Source organism: Jaculus jaculus, chromosome 5 (assembly GCF_020740685.1).
Source record: "Jaculus jaculus isolate mJacJac1 chromosome 5, mJacJac1.mat.Y.cur, whole genome shotgun sequence".
Taxonomy (NCBI): domain Eukaryota; kingdom Metazoa; phylum Chordata; class Mammalia; order Rodentia; family Dipodidae; genus Jaculus; species Jaculus jaculus.
In genome coordinates, this window is record NC_059106.1 from 18,244,364 (window position 1) to 18,263,050 (window position 18,687).

At 38.8% G+C, this 18,687-nt stretch overlaps 1 protein-coding gene across 2 annotated transcripts in view; it reads right to left on the reverse strand.

The window, feature by feature from the left end:
* Slc35f5 (solute carrier family 35 member F5) overlaps positions 1 to 18,687 on the reverse strand; it is a 49,737-nt gene that overhangs the window by 17,731 nt on the left and 13,319 nt on the right. For both annotated transcript variants that reach the window (XM_045149680.1, XM_045149679.1), the window contains 5 exons: positions 17,869 to 18,059; positions 10,448 to 10,529; positions 9,349 to 9,436; positions 6,921 to 6,985; positions 2,567 to 2,671 (listed from right to left, as the gene is read on the reverse strand). In XM_045149680.1, coding sequence (XP_045005615.1) covers positions 2,567 to 2,671; positions 6,921 to 6,985; positions 9,349 to 9,436; positions 10,448 to 10,529; positions 17,869 to 18,059 — 531 coding nt within the window. The remainder of the gene's footprint in view (positions 1 to 2,566; positions 2,672 to 6,920; positions 6,986 to 9,348; positions 9,437 to 10,447; positions 10,530 to 17,868; positions 18,060 to 18,687) is intronic.

An 18,687-nucleotide genomic window follows, 5' to 3' on the forward strand; every position in this document is an offset into this window, starting at 1 on the left:
AATGAGCTGGTACATATGTGTTCATGTGTTCAACCTCAACTAATTACCAAGAACTAGATGGCTTGCTTCCATTCAACCCATATGTATAAGCAAAACAGCTATGGATGATAATACTAGCAATAACAGAGGAAGGTACCAAACAAGATAAAACCCTTGGTTCCTGTGTTTTCAGAGCACATAAGCTAACGGATAACCTAACACATACAAAAGCACATATGCACACACAGAACACTGTACACACACCACCCTACCAAAACAACAAAACAATCTATGTTCTATAGTGACTACCTTGAGTTCTGATGCCAGCAATACCATTTATTAGCAGTGTTGGTTGGCCCAAGTGCCAAGTTGTTTACAATTAATTGATCACAACCATTTATTAGTAGTGTAAACATAATGTTAAGATGCAGAATCCCCTGGAAGCTTTAGTCTTCTAAGGTATAAATAAAATTACCTACTAATATTATAAAAGCCAGACATGGCAATACATACCACTAATCCCAGCACTTGGGAGGCAGAGGTAGGAGGATTGTTGTGCATTCAAGGCGAGCCTAAGACTGTACAGTGAATTCCAGGTCAGCCTGGGCTACAATGTGATTCTACCTCAAAAAGAAATTATAAAAATAAGTTTAAATATTATTATATACATGTACATGTCAAGATCATAAAGAAAAGTTTATATATATATATTTTTTTTTTAGTTTTTATTTGAGAGAGAAAGAGAATAGGCATGCCAGGGCCTCCAGCTACTGTAAAGGAACTACAGATGTACATGTCCCCTTGTGCATCTGACTTATGTGGGTTTTGGGGAATCAAACCTTGGTTCTTTGGCTTTTCAGGCAAGTATCTTAACTGCTAAGCCATCTCTTCAGCCCTTAAGGTACTTCTTACATCGCTTTTTTTTTTTTTTTTTTACTGTTTAATGTCACAGATCTGCTATGAGATCCATGTGATAACTGTCTGAAGCAAACAAGATGGGAAATGTGGCCTGAAATTACAGTCAGTAGCCTGAGAAATGTCATGTTGGTGGTATCATTCATGTCTTAGGTCATTCTATTCCCCTCACCCCTACAAGTATAGCTAGACTCTTTTAAAAAAAAAAAAAATACTTATTTGAGAGAGAAGAGGCAGAGAGGAGAAAACGGAGGAGAAAGAAAGAATGGGTACCCCAGGGCACCCAGCCACTGCAAACTCCAGACGCATGAGCCACCTTATGCATCTGGCTTTATGTGGGTCCTGGGGAATTGAGCCAAGGTTCTTTGGATTTGCAGGCAAGCACCTTAACCACTAAGCCTTTTTTGTTTGTTTGCTTACTTTTTGTTTTTGTTTTTTGAGGTAGGGTCTCACTCTAGGTCAGGATGACCTGGAATTCACTATGTAGTCTCAGGGTGGCCTTGAATTCACAGAGATCCTCCTACCTCTGCCTCCCAAGTCTGTTATTAAAGGTGTACACCACCAGCCCAGCTAAGCTCTTAACTATGAGAGATAAGAATGTCAGGAACAGTCAGAGTATACAGCAAAGTTAGCAAGTTTATTTAGTTTACTAAGTAGAGATAAGAGATAGTGTATCATTTAGATTTAAGGCCATGCAGAGTGAGGGAGGGAGACAGAGAGAGGGGGAAAGAAAATAGAATGGAAAGCAAGGGTGGAACAAGTAGAAAGAAGGGAGGGGCAGAAAGAGATACCTGTTTAAGTATCTTCATAATGACTATATATGATATTCCCTGGCTTTTGAAGCTATATTGCTAAAATAATTTAATTTATATTCAGGATGAAAGATTAAGCAAAGTTTAAAACTTAGTACAAACATGTGAGCTGGTTTACTTATTTCTTAAAGAATTTCTTTCAGTAAAATTGTAAGGCAGTCTTAGGAGATGCACCATTGGAGTTCAAGTATAGGACAGGAGTGCTGAAAAGATCATATAAATTCAGGCCTTTGTCGAGTTTTAGAAGCCAGTGTCCTGGGTTAGCAGATGAGTACAGGTCAAAGGAAGTTATGGCAGCTATACTGCAGGCCTCTGAGCTCCTTGTACCCTGTGCTCTGAACTCTCCCCCCAGACACCTTCATCTGTTATTCCTGGGAGAGCTGTTGGAAATACCTTGTCAATATGCAGTCTTGCATCTATCAAAGTTCCTGATTGAGCCAAGTTTATGGAAAGGAGATTCTGAACTATTAGTTTTATCTATTGAGACCTAAGAATTATTTCTAGAATCTTTAACTGGGTAATGTGGGAATCTCCATCATTAAAGATCATAGAAGAGAAAATGAAAATAGAAATGACATAAAAACTTGAATGAAAATAAGACCCAGAATTGAATAATATTATATGCACCAATTAGGGGCAGGTTTCCCAATCCGATGCATCTGACATCTCAAAAGTGGTAAAATGTATAAGATAGCTGGTGCACTGTCACACTTAACAGTTGCGTAATTCTGCCATATCACTGAGGAATCTATCTGATTCAAAGGGTGAAGATACTACTGCAAAAATGGTATTTAAATTTTTCTTCCTACAATAAAGGAATGCTGTGCTCTTGTGTGAACACAGGTTAAATATATTCTTACCAAAGAACATAGGAATATCCAATTTATCTTCTCTGTCTACTTTTCTCTTAATCATAACAATATAGACAGCATAGAGCATGGCTCCAGCAAGGGACCATATGGAACCTGTAAAAATCAACACAATGGTTTAAAACATTCAATTATTAACTAATTTAACATTTCCTTGCTTAAAATCTAATAATGTATCTGATACTAAATTTAGAAATAAGAATATAAAAATGCAAACAAGGGATCTGCTGGCACAAAAGTAGTGAATCTGACCCGAGAAATTAAAAGATAAAGAAGAACTCATCCCATCCAGGCCAGGTCCTCCAGTAGCATAGGATGGATTTGGAAATGAATCCAAAAGCACATAATTATAAATGCATTTCCCTCAAAGATCTAACCATATAACCTATACATATTATAGCAATGAAACTCAGGTAAGCAACATTGTAGCATGCATACACACACAGTCTCTCTCTCTCTCTCCCCATCACCACTCTGAGATTCAAGGCTGTGATACAGTTTTACCTCCTGCACAAAACACCTCTTTCTACTCTGCTGAATTTCCAATCTACTTTTCTCCTGTTTTAGACAATGTAACATGGTTAAATATGATATTATTTTATCTTCTAGTGGTTTTATTTTATATTATACAAATTTTTTTGAATCAAGAACTCCTTGGGACTGGAGAGATGGCTTAACAGTTAAGGTACCTGCCTGTGGAGCCTAAGGACCCAGGTTCAATTATCTAGGTCCCTCGTAAGCCAGATGAAAATGCTGCATGTGTCTGGAGTTAATTTGCAGTACCTGGAGGCCCTAGCACACACATTTCTCTCTCTCTCTCTTTCTCTCTCTCTCTCTAATAAATACATAAAAATAGATCAGATAAAAAGAACTCCTTGACTACTACAAACACCTAATTTGCATACAAAGAGATGTCCCTCTTATTGCTCATGTGTTTGAACACTTGGTCCCCAGGCTGTGGCATTTTGTAGAACCCTTCAGAGGTGAGGCCTTGCTGCACAACATAGATCACTGGAGGTGGGCCTTGTTGAGTTTTATAGCAAGCACACACATCCTGTTTGTCCTCATCTTCCTGACTTGACTATTCCTCTCTCCTGCTGTCATCTTTCCCTCCCATGATGGAATGTATCCCTTTGAAACTGTAAGCCTTCTCCTCCCTTTCCAGTGACTTTCAGGTTAGGTATTTGGTCATAGAAGAAAAGTACTGAGAGGTGGTACCATTGCTATGATAAATTTAACCATGCAATCCAAAGGCCTTTGGAATTGGTTTGTATCAAAAAATGTGGAAGAGCTTGAAAATTTGGGCTAAAGAAGCCTTAGAATTTTGTAAGCAGAGTTTAAGGATCCATTCTTGGAAGACTACAAGATAGTAGAGACCTGGTTCATGAGGTTTCAGAGAAACAGGAAATGAACTAGAGGCGGTACATGTGATATTCTGACCAAAAAAAAAAAAAAAATGGCTGCATTTTGCCACTGTTCTGAGAGCTTAATCCAGGTTTAATTTAAAGGTAAATGAACTAATGAGGTTAGTAGAGGAAACGTCAAGACAGAATGGAAATTAATCTATGGCTTTAGTTTTGCTCACTGCTCTGGTCCAGGTCTATGGTGAAAAAGCAACATGGAGAGCAAAAAGATATGAAAAATGTACCATTTGACAAGAAAAAGGACAGGTCTGAAATGTTCCACAATAAGCATACTGTTGCTTAAAAAGCAGCTGTAAATGTTAAGATTGGCACCATTAAAGAAAATCTATTACTCTATGTTGAGATAATAGCAAAGGCACTACAGGGGTAAGACTTCACCCACTGAAGTCTTTCACTTATGAAAAATGCAAATCTTAAGGGGAATTCAGCTGCCTAGGGAAGTATTTCCCCACAGTCAGCAACACATAGAGGCTGCTGCAACTAGGTGCAAGGGGCCAGGCTCCAACCCAAGCTGGTAACAGAACTTGGCAATGTCATTCACATTGTATTTATTTGCAGAATGTAAAATGAGTGATGGAAAGGGCCATGGCATCTTGCTCCATAGTTTAAGAGAGCTTCTGAGTCCAAGAAATTCCCTGCTTGAAGACCGTTTGTGAAGCTGAGAAGGGTAAGTCTAGGTTGTAATGTACACTCCAGAAAGTTGGAGGTGCTAGGACCATGGGATGTCCATCAAGAATAGCAATAGGTTAAGATGTATCCATCCCAACAGAAACACTATATGAGCTACATGGAGCAGAGGTGGAGGAGAGAGCCTCCCAACCCTGCTGGATCCAGCTACTTCATCATGAGTCTCAGATATAGAACATGGAGCTGCAGGGTTTGGTGTCTGCCCTGATGAGTTTCAGTTTTGCTTTGGTCCAATATTTCCTTGCCATTCCCTATTCTTCTCTTTTGGAATGAGAATATTTACTTGATTCCATTACATATTGGAAGTATATAATTTGATTTTTTTTTTATTTTATAGGGAGGGGTCATAGTTGAAAGAGTACCTTGAGTTTCACAGACATCAAACTTTGGACTTTTGAGAGTGTTGGGACTGCTAAAAACTGTGGAGACTTTTGAAATTGGACTGAATACATTTTGCATCATGACATAGCCAAACAAAACATTATAGATTGACTGTAAACTGTCCCCCCTAGGTATATGTCTTTGAATACTTGTTCCCCAGCTGGTGGTGCTGTTTGTGCAGGCTATGGAACCTTTAGGAGGTGGAGGTTAGCTGGAGGAAGTAGGACACAGGGGATGGACATCAAGATTTTAAAGCCTGGATTACTCTATGTTTATCCTCTGCTTTCTGATTTGGGCTACAATAGGACCAACTTGTTTCCTGCTCATGCTGTTGCACCTTCCCACTCAATAGAATTTATCCTCTCAAAACTATAAACCAGAATAAACCCTTTCCTTCCTTCAGTTGCTTCTGGTCAGGTGTTTGGTCATACCAATGTGAAAGAACTAATACAATTATAATTGGTACATTATGAATCATATAACACATGAATGATAAATACTGATTCTTTTTATTAACTTGCACTCATGCACATTAAAGTAAGCCTTCAAGAACAATAAAATAATGTGTGTTGGTCAAGTGACCATATCCAATTCAGTTATTCAAAAGGTCAAATTTTTAAAAATTATTATTAAAGCAATTTATTATTTTCAGGATTTTTTAAGCAAAGAGAAAACCTGTTAACAAGATCCTGCATACTGCTAACAAGTATGTGTTGTGTTTTATATATCACAAGTTGCTGAATGAGAAAGATGTAAAGTAGATCCCTGCAGAGTTGATGGGGCAATAACCAGGAATAGTTTAGAAAGTACTGCTCTACTCAATAAGCATCAATATCTAATTACTTAAGCTGTTGCGATGGCTAAGTTTTGTTGTCAACTTGACTGGATTTAGAATCACCAGGGCAACAAATCTCTGGACATATCTAAGAGTGAGCTTTGGGGTGGACTGAATAGACAGTGAGCTGAGCAGCAGCATTCATCTCTGTGCTTTGTGATGCTGGCATAGGGTGACCACTTGTATCAAGCTCCTGCTGCCATGACTTCCTTGCCTTGATGGATGGTACCCTCAAACTGTGAGTAAAAAATAAGCCTTCCTTAAGTTGCTTTTTCAGGCACTTTGTTACAGGAACAAGAAAAGTTACTGATATAGCTGGGTACTGATAACCTTTGTTTTGGTTAAACATTAGCACTATTTGAAAAACTAAGCATTAACTGTAACAGTAACTGCTTCAGGCAAGAAATTAGAGCAAATGACAAAACTGGTGGGGTGAAAATATGATAATGATAGGATGATCGCATCAAAGTATCTCCCCACAATGCTTATTACTGAGAGAGAACAACTAGGCACGTTACCCAGGAGCACCCTGGCACACACCATTTTGAGATTAACATCATTAGTGATGGCTTAAATAAATTACATGTGCCTTCAGAGAAAACACTGATCAAATCAGGAAACATTACTTTCATGACATTCTTACTAAAATGTACCACTTTGATTTTACTACAAAGAATTACCAGACAAACCCACAGGAGAGACATCACACAAAACAAGTGGGACATACACAAAACAGTATCAAGGTCATAAAAGACAAATAAAAGTAAATAGACTATGGTATTAAAATCAATTCTTGACATTTATAAATATTCTTTAGTTGTAGAAGTTAAGATCTGGAGGATGTGGGTGAAAGTCGTATGGGAAATCAATAAACTACATCTTTTTTTACATTATTTCCAAAGAAAACAGTTAAAAAGAAAACAGACATTATGAGCACTTATCCTCTGTGTACATGCATAACAGGAAGCACAAGTATGGCTCATTTTCCCTAACACAACAAATGCAGTCAGGTACTTACCTATTGTGTCTCTTCCTGTAGATTTTTCAGACCCTGACAGGTTTACCAGCACCACGCCCCCAATGCTGTGAGAATAATAATCATTATTGCTAAGCAAAATAATGCACTCCTAAGAAACTACTCATTAAGACAAAAATAATGAGACTGGAGAGATGGCTCAGCAGTTAAAGGCACTTGCTTGGCAAACCTGACTACCTGGGTTTGATTCCCCAGCACCCATGTAAAGCCAGATGCACAAAGTAGTACATGTGTCTACAGTTCATTTGTAGTGGCAAGAGTCCCTGGCATGCCCATTTCTTCTTCTGTTCTTTCTCTTTCTCTCTCTCTCTCTCTCTCTTTCTCTCTCTCTCTCTCCTTACAAATAAATTTAAAAATATATTTTTAAAAGATAAAAATTCATTTACAAGCAACTAAAAGCATCTCGATCTGGGGTAAAATTGTCTGTGAAGATTAATCTCTTAATTGTAAACTTGACAGAATGTAGAATCATCATGGAAACAAATCCTTGGGTATCTGTGAGGGACTTTCTACCCTGGGTTGAGGTGGGAAGACCCACTCTAAAGGTAGGTAGTAACATTCCATGGTCTGGGATCCTAGACTGAATTAAAAGGATAAAAAGAGTTGAGCACAAGCATTTATCTGTTTCCTGACTTCATATTGAATGTGACCACCTGATTCATTCTCCTGCCACCTCACATTCCCAATTATCACGGCTGTGAACTGTAAGCCAAAATGAACCCTTACGTTGCTACTGTCAGGTACATCATCACAGAAACTAGAAAAGTTACAAATGCACTGTCAAAGAATTGAGTGATTTCATTAATAATAGTTAATATTACCAGTATAGCATAGTACTAGCTTAAATTAATATAATTAATCCTCACAAAATGCATGATAGTGACTTATAATACTTATAATAGTACTACTTCAATTCCATTTCATAAGAGAAGACTAGGGCATCAAGAAGGAAAGCAACATAACTAAGGCCACAGAGATGGACTCAGTCACAGGTAACCTCACTCCAGAGTCCAACAGTCCTTCACGCTAGTGTCTTTTCATTATGCCAGCATTTACTACTTTGTCATCCCTTTTCTAATCTGCCAATAAGACAGAGATATTAGAACCTCATGAACCTAGCAATGGCACTACTCATGCATACTAAATAGTTCCATGAAGCCCATTACTCTAAGGGATAAAAATAAGACTGAACGTAGGAGGTGGTCATTTCCTCTGATTGCTACTAGAAGCATCGGGTATGAATGAGCAAAGCATGGGCACACAGCAGTGAACACACAAGTGATAACCTTCTCTCCAGAGCTTAGGCTCCCTTCTACTTCTATGCATCTTGTCAGATGTATATATTTTCTCAAGCAAATGAAAATTGGAAATAATAAAATCAAATTCTCTCACCTACTGATCAAAAAAGGCCAAGGTGACAATTGAAGAGGAATATGAAAAAAGAATCTTTTTTTTCTTCATGGAACAAGGTGTCAATAGTCCACCATAGTGCTGCAGAGATGGCTTAGCAGTTAAGGCATATGCCTAGAAAGTCTAAGGACCCAGGTTCAATTCTCCAGGTTCCATGTAAGCCAGATGTACACGGTGGCACATACATCAAGTTCATTTGCAGTGACTAGCAGCCCTGGTGCACCCATTTTCTCTCTCTCTCTCTCTCTCTCTCTGTCTCAAATAAATAAATAAAAATAAATCTTAAAGAAATAATCCTTACAAGAAATGTTCACATTCATCAATGCATCAATGAGTTCCCTGTTAGATAATGACTGTTGGGATTACATGCAACCGTTTTTTACTGAGTACCACAAAATATACCAGAAACCACTTTGCTTCCATTTAGATGGCAATGGTCAGGATGATGGCTACATGTACTGACAACATAGCACATAATATGTGTCAGATATTATTTAAAAACAATTTACAAGTTCTATTTAATCTAATCTACATACCCATCCTAGGAGACAGATCCTAGGTGATTCTAGGTCCTGTCAAGTTGACAATGAATATAAATGGTCACACCTGTGTCTTGTTACTGTATCCGGACTAGAAATTTTTTTAACATCACTTTTGGGTATGGGTGTGGGGCATGTATGTGCTTATGTGGTGGCACATTCACACACATACAGTGTCTTGTTCTTGTGACTTATTTCCCAAAGACAGAGACTCTCATTGGACCTGGAGCTCCCTATTTTTCAATTAGACTGCCTGACCAGGGAATCCCAGTGGTCCTCCTGCTTCTACTCCCCTTAGCACAGGGGCCTCAAGTGTCCATGGCCACACCTTAATTTTTAGGTGGATGCTGAGGATCAAACTCAGGTCCTCATGCTTGTGCAGCAAGTACTCTTACCCACTGAGCTATCTTCCCCACCCTCACCACCATATTATTAACAGAGTGAGCACATTATATTCTTACCTTAAAATGACTGCTAACAGTTTAGATAGGGTAAATCTATCTCCACTGTTACTTGGAAACACTGCTGCAAGGATTAAGGTAAAGAGTCCTATGTGGAACAAGAAAAAAGGACAAAGGCAGAAGCACATGAGCTTAAATACTGACCACATCACTTAAGGATTCCACACTTAAATAAGTAAATTATAGACCTAACATTTGAGCTAATTCTGGTCTCTTTCAAATGACTGAAACTGCAGTTACCTAAGCTGAAATGTTCAAAGGTCAGACATAATAACAGCCTCTACACTAAGCCAGGCTTATTTCAACAGTACAAATCAAATACGGTCCCATTTATTTTTAAACTAATAAGGGTCAAAAAGTACATTCATGGTAACTTCATGACCTCATCATGATTAAGCCTCTGTTCTAAAGTTATTTTTACAGCTTCAAAAATGCTTCCTTTATCTTCTAGATTTGGAAGGTGATTCAATTTTAAAAATAAAACACCTACGACAGGGAAAATTATAGTTCTGAAATTATATTTAGCCAGTGGATCTAGAAAAACACCTTTGAAAAAAATATGTCCAGGATAAGTCAATTACAACATAAACAGCCATATTATAAAACTTTAATATATTGTATTAAAAAAAATCCACCAAGAGACCTGAGGATGTAGCTCAGTGCTAAACCACTTGCCTACCATGCACAAGGCCCTAGGTTCAATCTCCAGGATGGCAAAGCAGAACAACAAAAAAATAAGCAAAAAACAAAACACTGTGGAGTACCTGAAAGAACATAAGCAATAGAAAGCTCAGGCAGAAAACTATAGATGATCAAATGGGTGGTGCATGCCCAAAATCCCAGCATGCTGCGGGAAAAGCCCAGGCAAACAGGATCACTGCACGGGAAAGGCCAGCCTCACCTGTACAGCAAAGCAGCCACGCTGCACTGAGATCCTGTCTCAGTAATATCTCCCTCCTCCCAAGGAAGCAGTTATAATCTCCTAATGTACATGAGAACTAATGACTTAGAAGACAGACTTCTGGGTATGTACATACACATATGCACCAGAAATAAATGTACCAATGTATAATGCAGATTTTGAAGACAAATTTCTTACCAGAAGTTGAAGACAAAATATTAACTATAGCAACCTGTGTGTCTGAAAGTGCTTCTTGATATGACAAATTTGCCAAAAACCACTGGAAAGAAAACAAAAGTGAAACCTAATGTAAAACACATTCACGTTTGTCATTCCAATTTACCCATGACTCTTTTTTTTCCCTTCTCCTCCTATATGCTGTTATCAGAAGAGGTTTTAAAAGTTGTGTTTACTGAAAACTTTCAGCCTCGAAAAGACAGGCAGCCATTTATAATAGGACCTGAGATCTTACCATCCAATTTCCCCAAAGAAACTCTCATGGTTTGGTGTAGTGCATACCTGTGCTCCCAGCACTCAAGGGAGGGGGCCCACAAGCCCCACAAGTGCTATATATTGGAATTCTGTCTCAAAAAAAAAGCTTAAAGAGCTGAAGAGATGGCTTAGCAATGAAAGAAATGGCCTGCAAAGCCTAAGAACTCAGGTTTGATTCCTCAATAGATATATATGCCAGATGCTCAAGGTGGTACAGACGTCTGCAATTCATCTACAATGGCTGAAAATATGGTGTACTCATCCTCTCTGTACCCCTTTCTCCCTCCCCCCCATTCTCTCTCTCAAATAAATAAAAAATATTTTTTAAAAAACTTAAGTACATTGGGCTGGAGAGATGGCTTAGTGGTTGGGCGCTTGCCTGTGAAGCCTGAGGACCCCAGTTCTAGGCTCTATTCCCCAGGACCCACGATAGCCAGATGCACAAGGAGGTGCACGCATCTGGAGTTTGTTTGTAGTGGCTGAAGGCCCTGGTGTGCTCACTCTCTCTCTATCTGCTTCTTTCTCTCCCTGTCTGTCACTCTCAAATAAATTAATAAAAATGAACAAAAAAAAATTTTAAAAAACTTAAGTACGTTGAAATTCACTAGAGAGATGGCTCAGTGAATAAACTGCTAGCCATTCAAGCATGAGGATCAGAGTTCAGATCATCAAAACCCACATAAAATGCTAGTTGAGGAAATGCACAACTATAATCCTGGTGTTTGGCAGGTGGACAGGGAATTCCCTAGGGTTCGCTGGCTGGGTTCCGTGGGAGACCTTTCCTCAAATAGTAAGATGGAGAGAGATCAAGTAAGGTACCAATGTTAAATTCTGACATCCAACACATACGCATATATGGTCACATGTGATCATAAACATTCACAAGTGACTTCACATACATGCACACACATACATACAAACACATGTGTGTGCACACATACATACACATAACACATAGACACCAAAAAGTTTTAAAATAAACTAGCACTTGTCTAGCATGTACAAGTTCCCAGGTTCAATCTCCTCCACTGCAACAATAAAAAAGAAACTAACAAAATGTTTGTTTAAAAAAAAATCAACATTCAGGGTTTTTTTAAGTGAAGGTAAAATTGAATATTAAATCAACTTCAAAATTTACTTTATCTAAGTGCTGCTAGTGCTCAATTAAACTTATCTAAGACAAGCTTAAATGTGGGAATGTTCTCTTGCATTGAAACACAGAGATGAGTGACATAATGAGAACTCTGTTGCACCAGATCTGTCCATAGAGCCTGTGGTGGGTTGATTCAGGTGTCCCCATAAATTTAGGTGTTCTGAATGCTAGGTCCCCGGATGATGGAGATCTGGGAATTAACACCTTTGGGAGGCAATTGATGGGGGCAGGCTTATGGGTATCATAGCCAGTTTTCCCTTGCCAGTGCTTGGCACACTTTCCTTTGCCGTTATCCACCTGATGTTGGCCAGGAGGTGATATACACTCTCTGCTCATGCCATCATTTTCCCCTGCCACTGTGGAGCTTCCCCTTAAGTCTGTAAGCCAATGTTTTTTTTTTTTTGTTTTTTCCCACAAGCTCCTCTTGGTCAGGTGATTTCTGCCACCAATGTGAACCTGACTACAACAGTAAAGTGGTACTGAGGCTTTTGGAACTGATTTTCAATAGGAATGTAAAGGATTTAAAACTTTGGCCTAATAAACACACTGCAGTGCTGTAAGTGTAGCTTGATGGACTATTCTGGTCAGAGTTTAAAGACCGGAATGCAATAAGACAATATAGACTGGGAACTTTGGCTTCTGAGGGTGAGAAAGAGCTTTGCCTGGACTGGGTTTAGAAGCAGTTTGTGTGAGAGGCTTGCTGTTATGCCTGTATCATGAGAATTTGTGAAGGGCTGCATAGAGTAGAAATGGACTGGTGTGAGCAGAAGGATATGGCATAGAAAGAAATCCTTAGGCCAAAACTGCTGCCCATTCAGCTGCAATTGAGAAATTACAACCATTGTGATTGTACCAGCTGACCTGCACTGGGACAACAGGAAGAATGTAGGCTCTTTTGAAGGGGCTGAGTGCTCAAGAAGTGTCCTGTTCTTCAAAGTCTGCTTTATTCCCCCTGGATTAACAAATTGGCATCCTACCTGGTATCAAAGACTATAAGAAATGCAGGAAAGAGAGGGTCATTGAATTTGTAATGTGGTCTTATGTTTTGGAAATGGCCACAGGAAGTAGGAAGCAGGTTTGTTGGATGCCTGCATGAAGACCCAATGGAGCTGTGAGGATGAACCGTGGTTTTTAGTGGAGACTCAGTGGAGATGCTGGGACCATGAGATGGCTGCCAAGGAGAGCTGCTGCCTCAGGTGAAGTTTCTCCAGGACTGTGAGTAGCCTAGCTGGAGGGGTGGAATTGGAACTCCAGAGATGTTGCTGGTTAGAATTATCGGACTTGGAGACTCATCACTGGATAGAGTTGTTGGACTTGGAGCTACAGAGTTTGGTGTTTGCCCTTTTTAAATCTTGTATCGCTAAGTATTTCTTTGCTATGTCCAGTGCCATCTTTTGCCGTGCATTTATTCTGTGCCACTATGGGTTTTGGGGGGATTTTTTGGTATCATGTCTCAGTTAAAAGACCTTGGATTATGGGAATGTTGGAACATCATTAGGATTGATAAAAGCTATGGGGGCTTTTAAAGATGGACTGAGTGCAATGCATTTTATATCATGGATGGTTATCAGTTTATGGGGGCCAGGAGTTGAATGTAGTGGTTTGATTCAGATGCCCCCCCCCATAAACATAGGTGTTTTGAATGCTAGGTCCCCAGCTGATGGAAGTTTTGGAATTAACACTTTTGGGAGGCAGTATATTATTGGTGGAAGGCTTATGGGTATTATAGCCAGTTTCCACTTGCCAGTGTCTGGCACACTCTACTGTTCCTGTTGTCTACCTGATGTAGGCTGGGAGGTGATGTCCACCCTCTGCTCATGCAATCGTTTCCCCCCTGTCATTGTACAGCTTGAGTCTGTAAGCTGAGATAAAACTTTTTTCCCACAAGCTGCTCTTGGTCAAGTGATTTCTGCCAGCAATGTGAACCTGACTGTAACAGAGCCAGATGGAACTAGTCAAGCAGTTAGACTGATGTATATTCATACCAGGTATGGTGGCACACATTCATAAGCCCAGTACTCAGGAGGTTGAAACAAGGGGATCTCAAATTCAAGGCCAGCCTTAGGGTATATAGCACAATTCTCTTTCAAAACAATGCTGTCCCTCACAAATCAATATACGTTTTGGAAATTTAGAAATGACCTAGACAACTGTGAGCTGACCGGCTCTCTGTGACTCTTTCCCGGACTATCAGCTTGGAGATAAAAACCCAGAGTTCTCATAGCTGGATATACTGAAGGAACTTTTCTAGACTTCCTAATATTTTTATCTTTTTTCCCTTCTGCTCTTATTCTTATGTTTCCAGTCATATACCAACTTTCATTTAGGGAATAAAAAAAAATGAGACCTTTCATGAGATCTGCCATGTGTGTCCAGGGTTATTTAACTGTTATGGCTCCTTTTCAGTTGCAGACACTTTTGAACATTCTAGAACACGTTATCTGATGCATAGACACAGGAAAACCAGTAAAGTACATTCTAGGAAGTACACTGCTGTTCAGTACCTTCTAGTCTTATTGCTTTAGGGGCCTCTCATATTTATGCAGATTCATTGGGAGAGCTGTTTCTGTGGAGGGGTCTTATCTCTGTGGGAGACAGACAGCTCCTGATCTACAGTAGAACTTACAGCCAAATGAGCAGTATAATGACTACTGTTTCTACTTCAAAGAGCACCATAGATGTACGATCTGACAGCACTACCAGAAGGCTAAGATTACAGCAGTATCTGTTTGATCAATTCTGTACTCAAGGCTAATGCCAGAGGGAAATTGTGGCCATGTGGTTTTAATCCATACTTCTCTGACTTCCTCAATAATTGCATTGCCTACTTAAATAGGAAAATGAGGTAGGACTGCTAAGAAGTGTACGAACAAACTCGCACAGCGAGAGAAGCTGCTACATGCCAACAGCTGAAGTACCAGAAGAGGTGGGCTCTGCCTTTAATCATCTTTTGGAAATTTTCTAAAGAGCAGATAGTGCTTCTAGGGTATGATTAGATTTTTTGACCCACTTCCCTTATTACTTTGATAACTTCAATGTTGTGCTCATTTTCCAAACAACATCATTGTCCCTGCTAATGTGAAATAGAGAAATGAAAGCAAATGACTGTTATGGAAGGCACTGAAAGGCCTTAAGAATCCTTCACTAGTTATGAGCTCTTGAGGGACAGACCTTCTTAGTACTTGCCTCTCAGTTCTAAGACACCCTGATCATAAAAGAGGACCCATTATGCTGTAATAAACATTACCCACACAATGTCTCCACTAGTCCAGAGTATATTATTCATAACATTATTTCATGATTGGCAATTCATTTTTAGAGTATACTAAAAGATACTGATAATTACTATATAATAACTAAAAATTACATAATGATATACCTCTTTTAGATATCTAACTAACAAAATTATATATATAGAATCCAGGATTATCTGTATACTAAATAACATCATGTAATGGTTATCATATCTATCACCATGGTTACCATTGTGTATGTATGTGAAAGTTAGTCTTAGTCCTCCTTGACCCACACCTCCCTATCTCCCTATCTTTCCAGCACCCAGCTCCTGGAAACTATCATTCTACTTTCTGCTTTTAAGTCACCAAATAAATGAGACCGTAAATCATCTTTCTGTATCTGTCATAATGTCCTCTCAGCTCACCCATGCTGCTACAAATGGCATGATTTCCTTTTTTATGGCTAAAAAATACAAACAGTAAATTACAGAAATATACAGTAAACAATATTCATAAGGTTTATTTTGTGTGTGTTATCTGTGGTATAGTATGAGTGTATGTATGTTGTATACATGTCTTGTATGCATGCAGATGCACATGCTCTGTGGGCATATGTGTGAAGTTCAGAGGAGAACACTTGGAGTCCTTCTCTATCACTCTTTCACCTTATTTCTCTGAGAGAGTCTCTCACTGAATCTGGAGCACCTTATTTTTTTACAATATCTGACCAGGGAGCCCCAATAATCATCCTGCCTCTGCTCCTTACAGACATGCACAGCAATGCCCAACTTTTTACATGGGTGCTAGGTTCAAAATCAGGTATTCATGCTTGCATAATCAGAGCTCTTACCTGCTGAGCCATCTCTCTAGCCCAGTTCAAAAAGTTTTTAAAAGTATTGCTTTATTTATTTGAGAAAGAGAGAGAGAGAGAGAGAGAGAGAGAGAGAAAGAAGCAAACAGAGAGTGTGAGAGTATGGGCACACCAGGGCCTCTTGCTACTGCAAATGAACTTTAGATACATGTGCCACTTTGTAAATCTGGCTTTATGTGGGTACTGGGGAATCAAACCAGATATTGCAAACAAGTGTTTTTAACTGTTGATCCATCTCTCCATCCCCCAATTCATAAGTTTTAAATAACCTGGCCATAATACATTTTTATAACTACCCTAACTTATTATTGCTGTTAATGTATTACTGTACCTAATGTACAAATTAAATTTTATCTCAAATATATATGGGAAAAGACTTTAATAATTTGTATGTTAGGCACTACACACACACACACACACACACACACACACACACACACACACACACACAATACATTGGGTTCAGTACTCTCCATAGTTTCAGACACCCACTGTGGGTCTTGCATGTATCTTCTCATGGTATATTTCTCCCAGAGTTTAAGTTAAGACTACATTTGTTATCCAAGGAAGGTAGATACTCCTTTAACAGATAATGAACTGGGTGAACTGAAGTTGTCCTCCTTGCCTTCCTGACAATTTGCCCACAGATAAATTGTACACCATCTAAAGGGGCTCTCTTCCTCTAAATTAAAGTTCGTAATATAATCAACCCATTTCTCAGCCAGTTCAGGCCCCCGTTGCCTAGTTAATTTGGCTTTTATGTTTTCACCCTTTCTTGTTACATCTCACCATAAGTCTCCTTTGAAAGGAATCATTGAATACATTTTAGTCCTGCCTAATACACATCTACAAGAGATAGAAATCACAACAAACATTCTTAAACTTACTTTTATTATATACACACGCCATAATCAGGCCACTGATATTGACATTGGCACAATGTGCTTCAAGATGCTAGGTACAGAGCTGAATCCTTGCTAGCAGCCCAGAATCTCAAAGGCTCACATTAAGCTATCCTGTTTTGGACTAGGTTACTTTCACTGATATATACACAAAGTACAACTGAAATTCATTTTTAATACTGTATACTTTATAGTTCTTACTAACTCACCCAGGTCTCTAATCTTATTTTAGCCCAATAAAATACTTCACTATCCTATGTGAAATCTTAAGTACATTTTCAGCTTTTATATTAAAATAATACACTATAAACAATGTTATAAGAAATTCTGTCAAACTCTTCAATGAGTATTTGCTAAGGTAACAGCTCACTATATTTGTAGAAATTTAATGTAAAATGCAAACAGAGGTGAAGAAAATCAATGTAGATACTTACCTAGATTCATTAAAATACCACTATTCATAATTCTGACCCTGAGGCAATGGCAAACTCAAGATTTTTGAAATTGTGTGTATCTATGAATAGATGTAATGCTGTATGATCTACTGACTTTTAATTCACAAAGGTTATATGTCTTAAGCAGCTCTGATATTCTTAACTTCCCAATAATGCCAGATGACAATTTAAACACAAAATCAAGCAATCTAATAGTCTCAACACTTCCGTACTATATTGTTGGCATGTATACCGCCATAAAATTTAGTACCAAACATATAATAAAGAAAAGAGGCTGGGAAAATAGCTTAGCAATTAAAGATGCATGCTTGCAAAGCCTACCAGCCTGAGGTTCTATTCTCCAGTACTCACACAAAGCCAGAAATGCAAATGGCACACAAGTCTGGAGTTTGTTTGCAATGACAAGAGGCTGTGATGCATCCATGTGTACATACTTTCAAAAACATTCTCTCTCACACATCAAACAAACAATATATAAAATGTCCTTTTAAAAGAAAATAATATACCTACCACAAAGCAAAAGAAAAAGCTAATTTTTGCTACTTGGGTTGCAGTGAGCTTCCCCACAGTTTTCAATATGGATTCTTGTTCTTTCACAGTGGGATATGACATACGAGACAACTTCGCTTCTAACGCGTGGCTCGATGGAAGCTGCCGGATCTCCATGATATTACTGAACCTTACACGAGACTTCTTGGGATCTGAAAAGGAAAACATAATACAAAAGCAGTAAGTGTACTATTTCAGCAACACAAGCCACAAGTTCTAATTTAATGATAAATACAGATTATTCAGTTCATTTATGACTAAACTAAAACAATCCAAGAAAAATAGAATTCTTTTGCAAGGTATGGTGGCTCACATCTCTGATTCTAGGAATTGGGAGGATGAAGCAGGAAGATCACTATGAGCTTGAGGCAAGCCTGAGTGACAGTGGGTGTTCCAGGTCAGCCTGGATTAGGAGTGAGACTCTACCTCAAAACAAAAAAAGAAAGAGAGAAAGAAAAGAAAACCAGAGTTGTACTTTTACACAGGCAGCTCTGCTAACTCAAAATTATTAACAAAAGAAATGATTTCATGTATAAAATGTTCTAAAGAGCTTAAAACCAGTGCTGAGGAGATAGCTCATTGGGTACTTGCTGTGCAAGTCTGAGTGCCTATGTTCAGGTCTCCAGAACCCATGTAAAAGCTGGAGGCAGGTGTTTATAATGCCAGTGCAGCCATGACAAGAAGGGAGGTGGAGACAGGAGACTCTCCCAGAACCTTGTGTGCCAGCCTAGTCCTGTGTTTGCAGCAGTGAGCAATGATAGTTTCAAACACAGTAGAAGT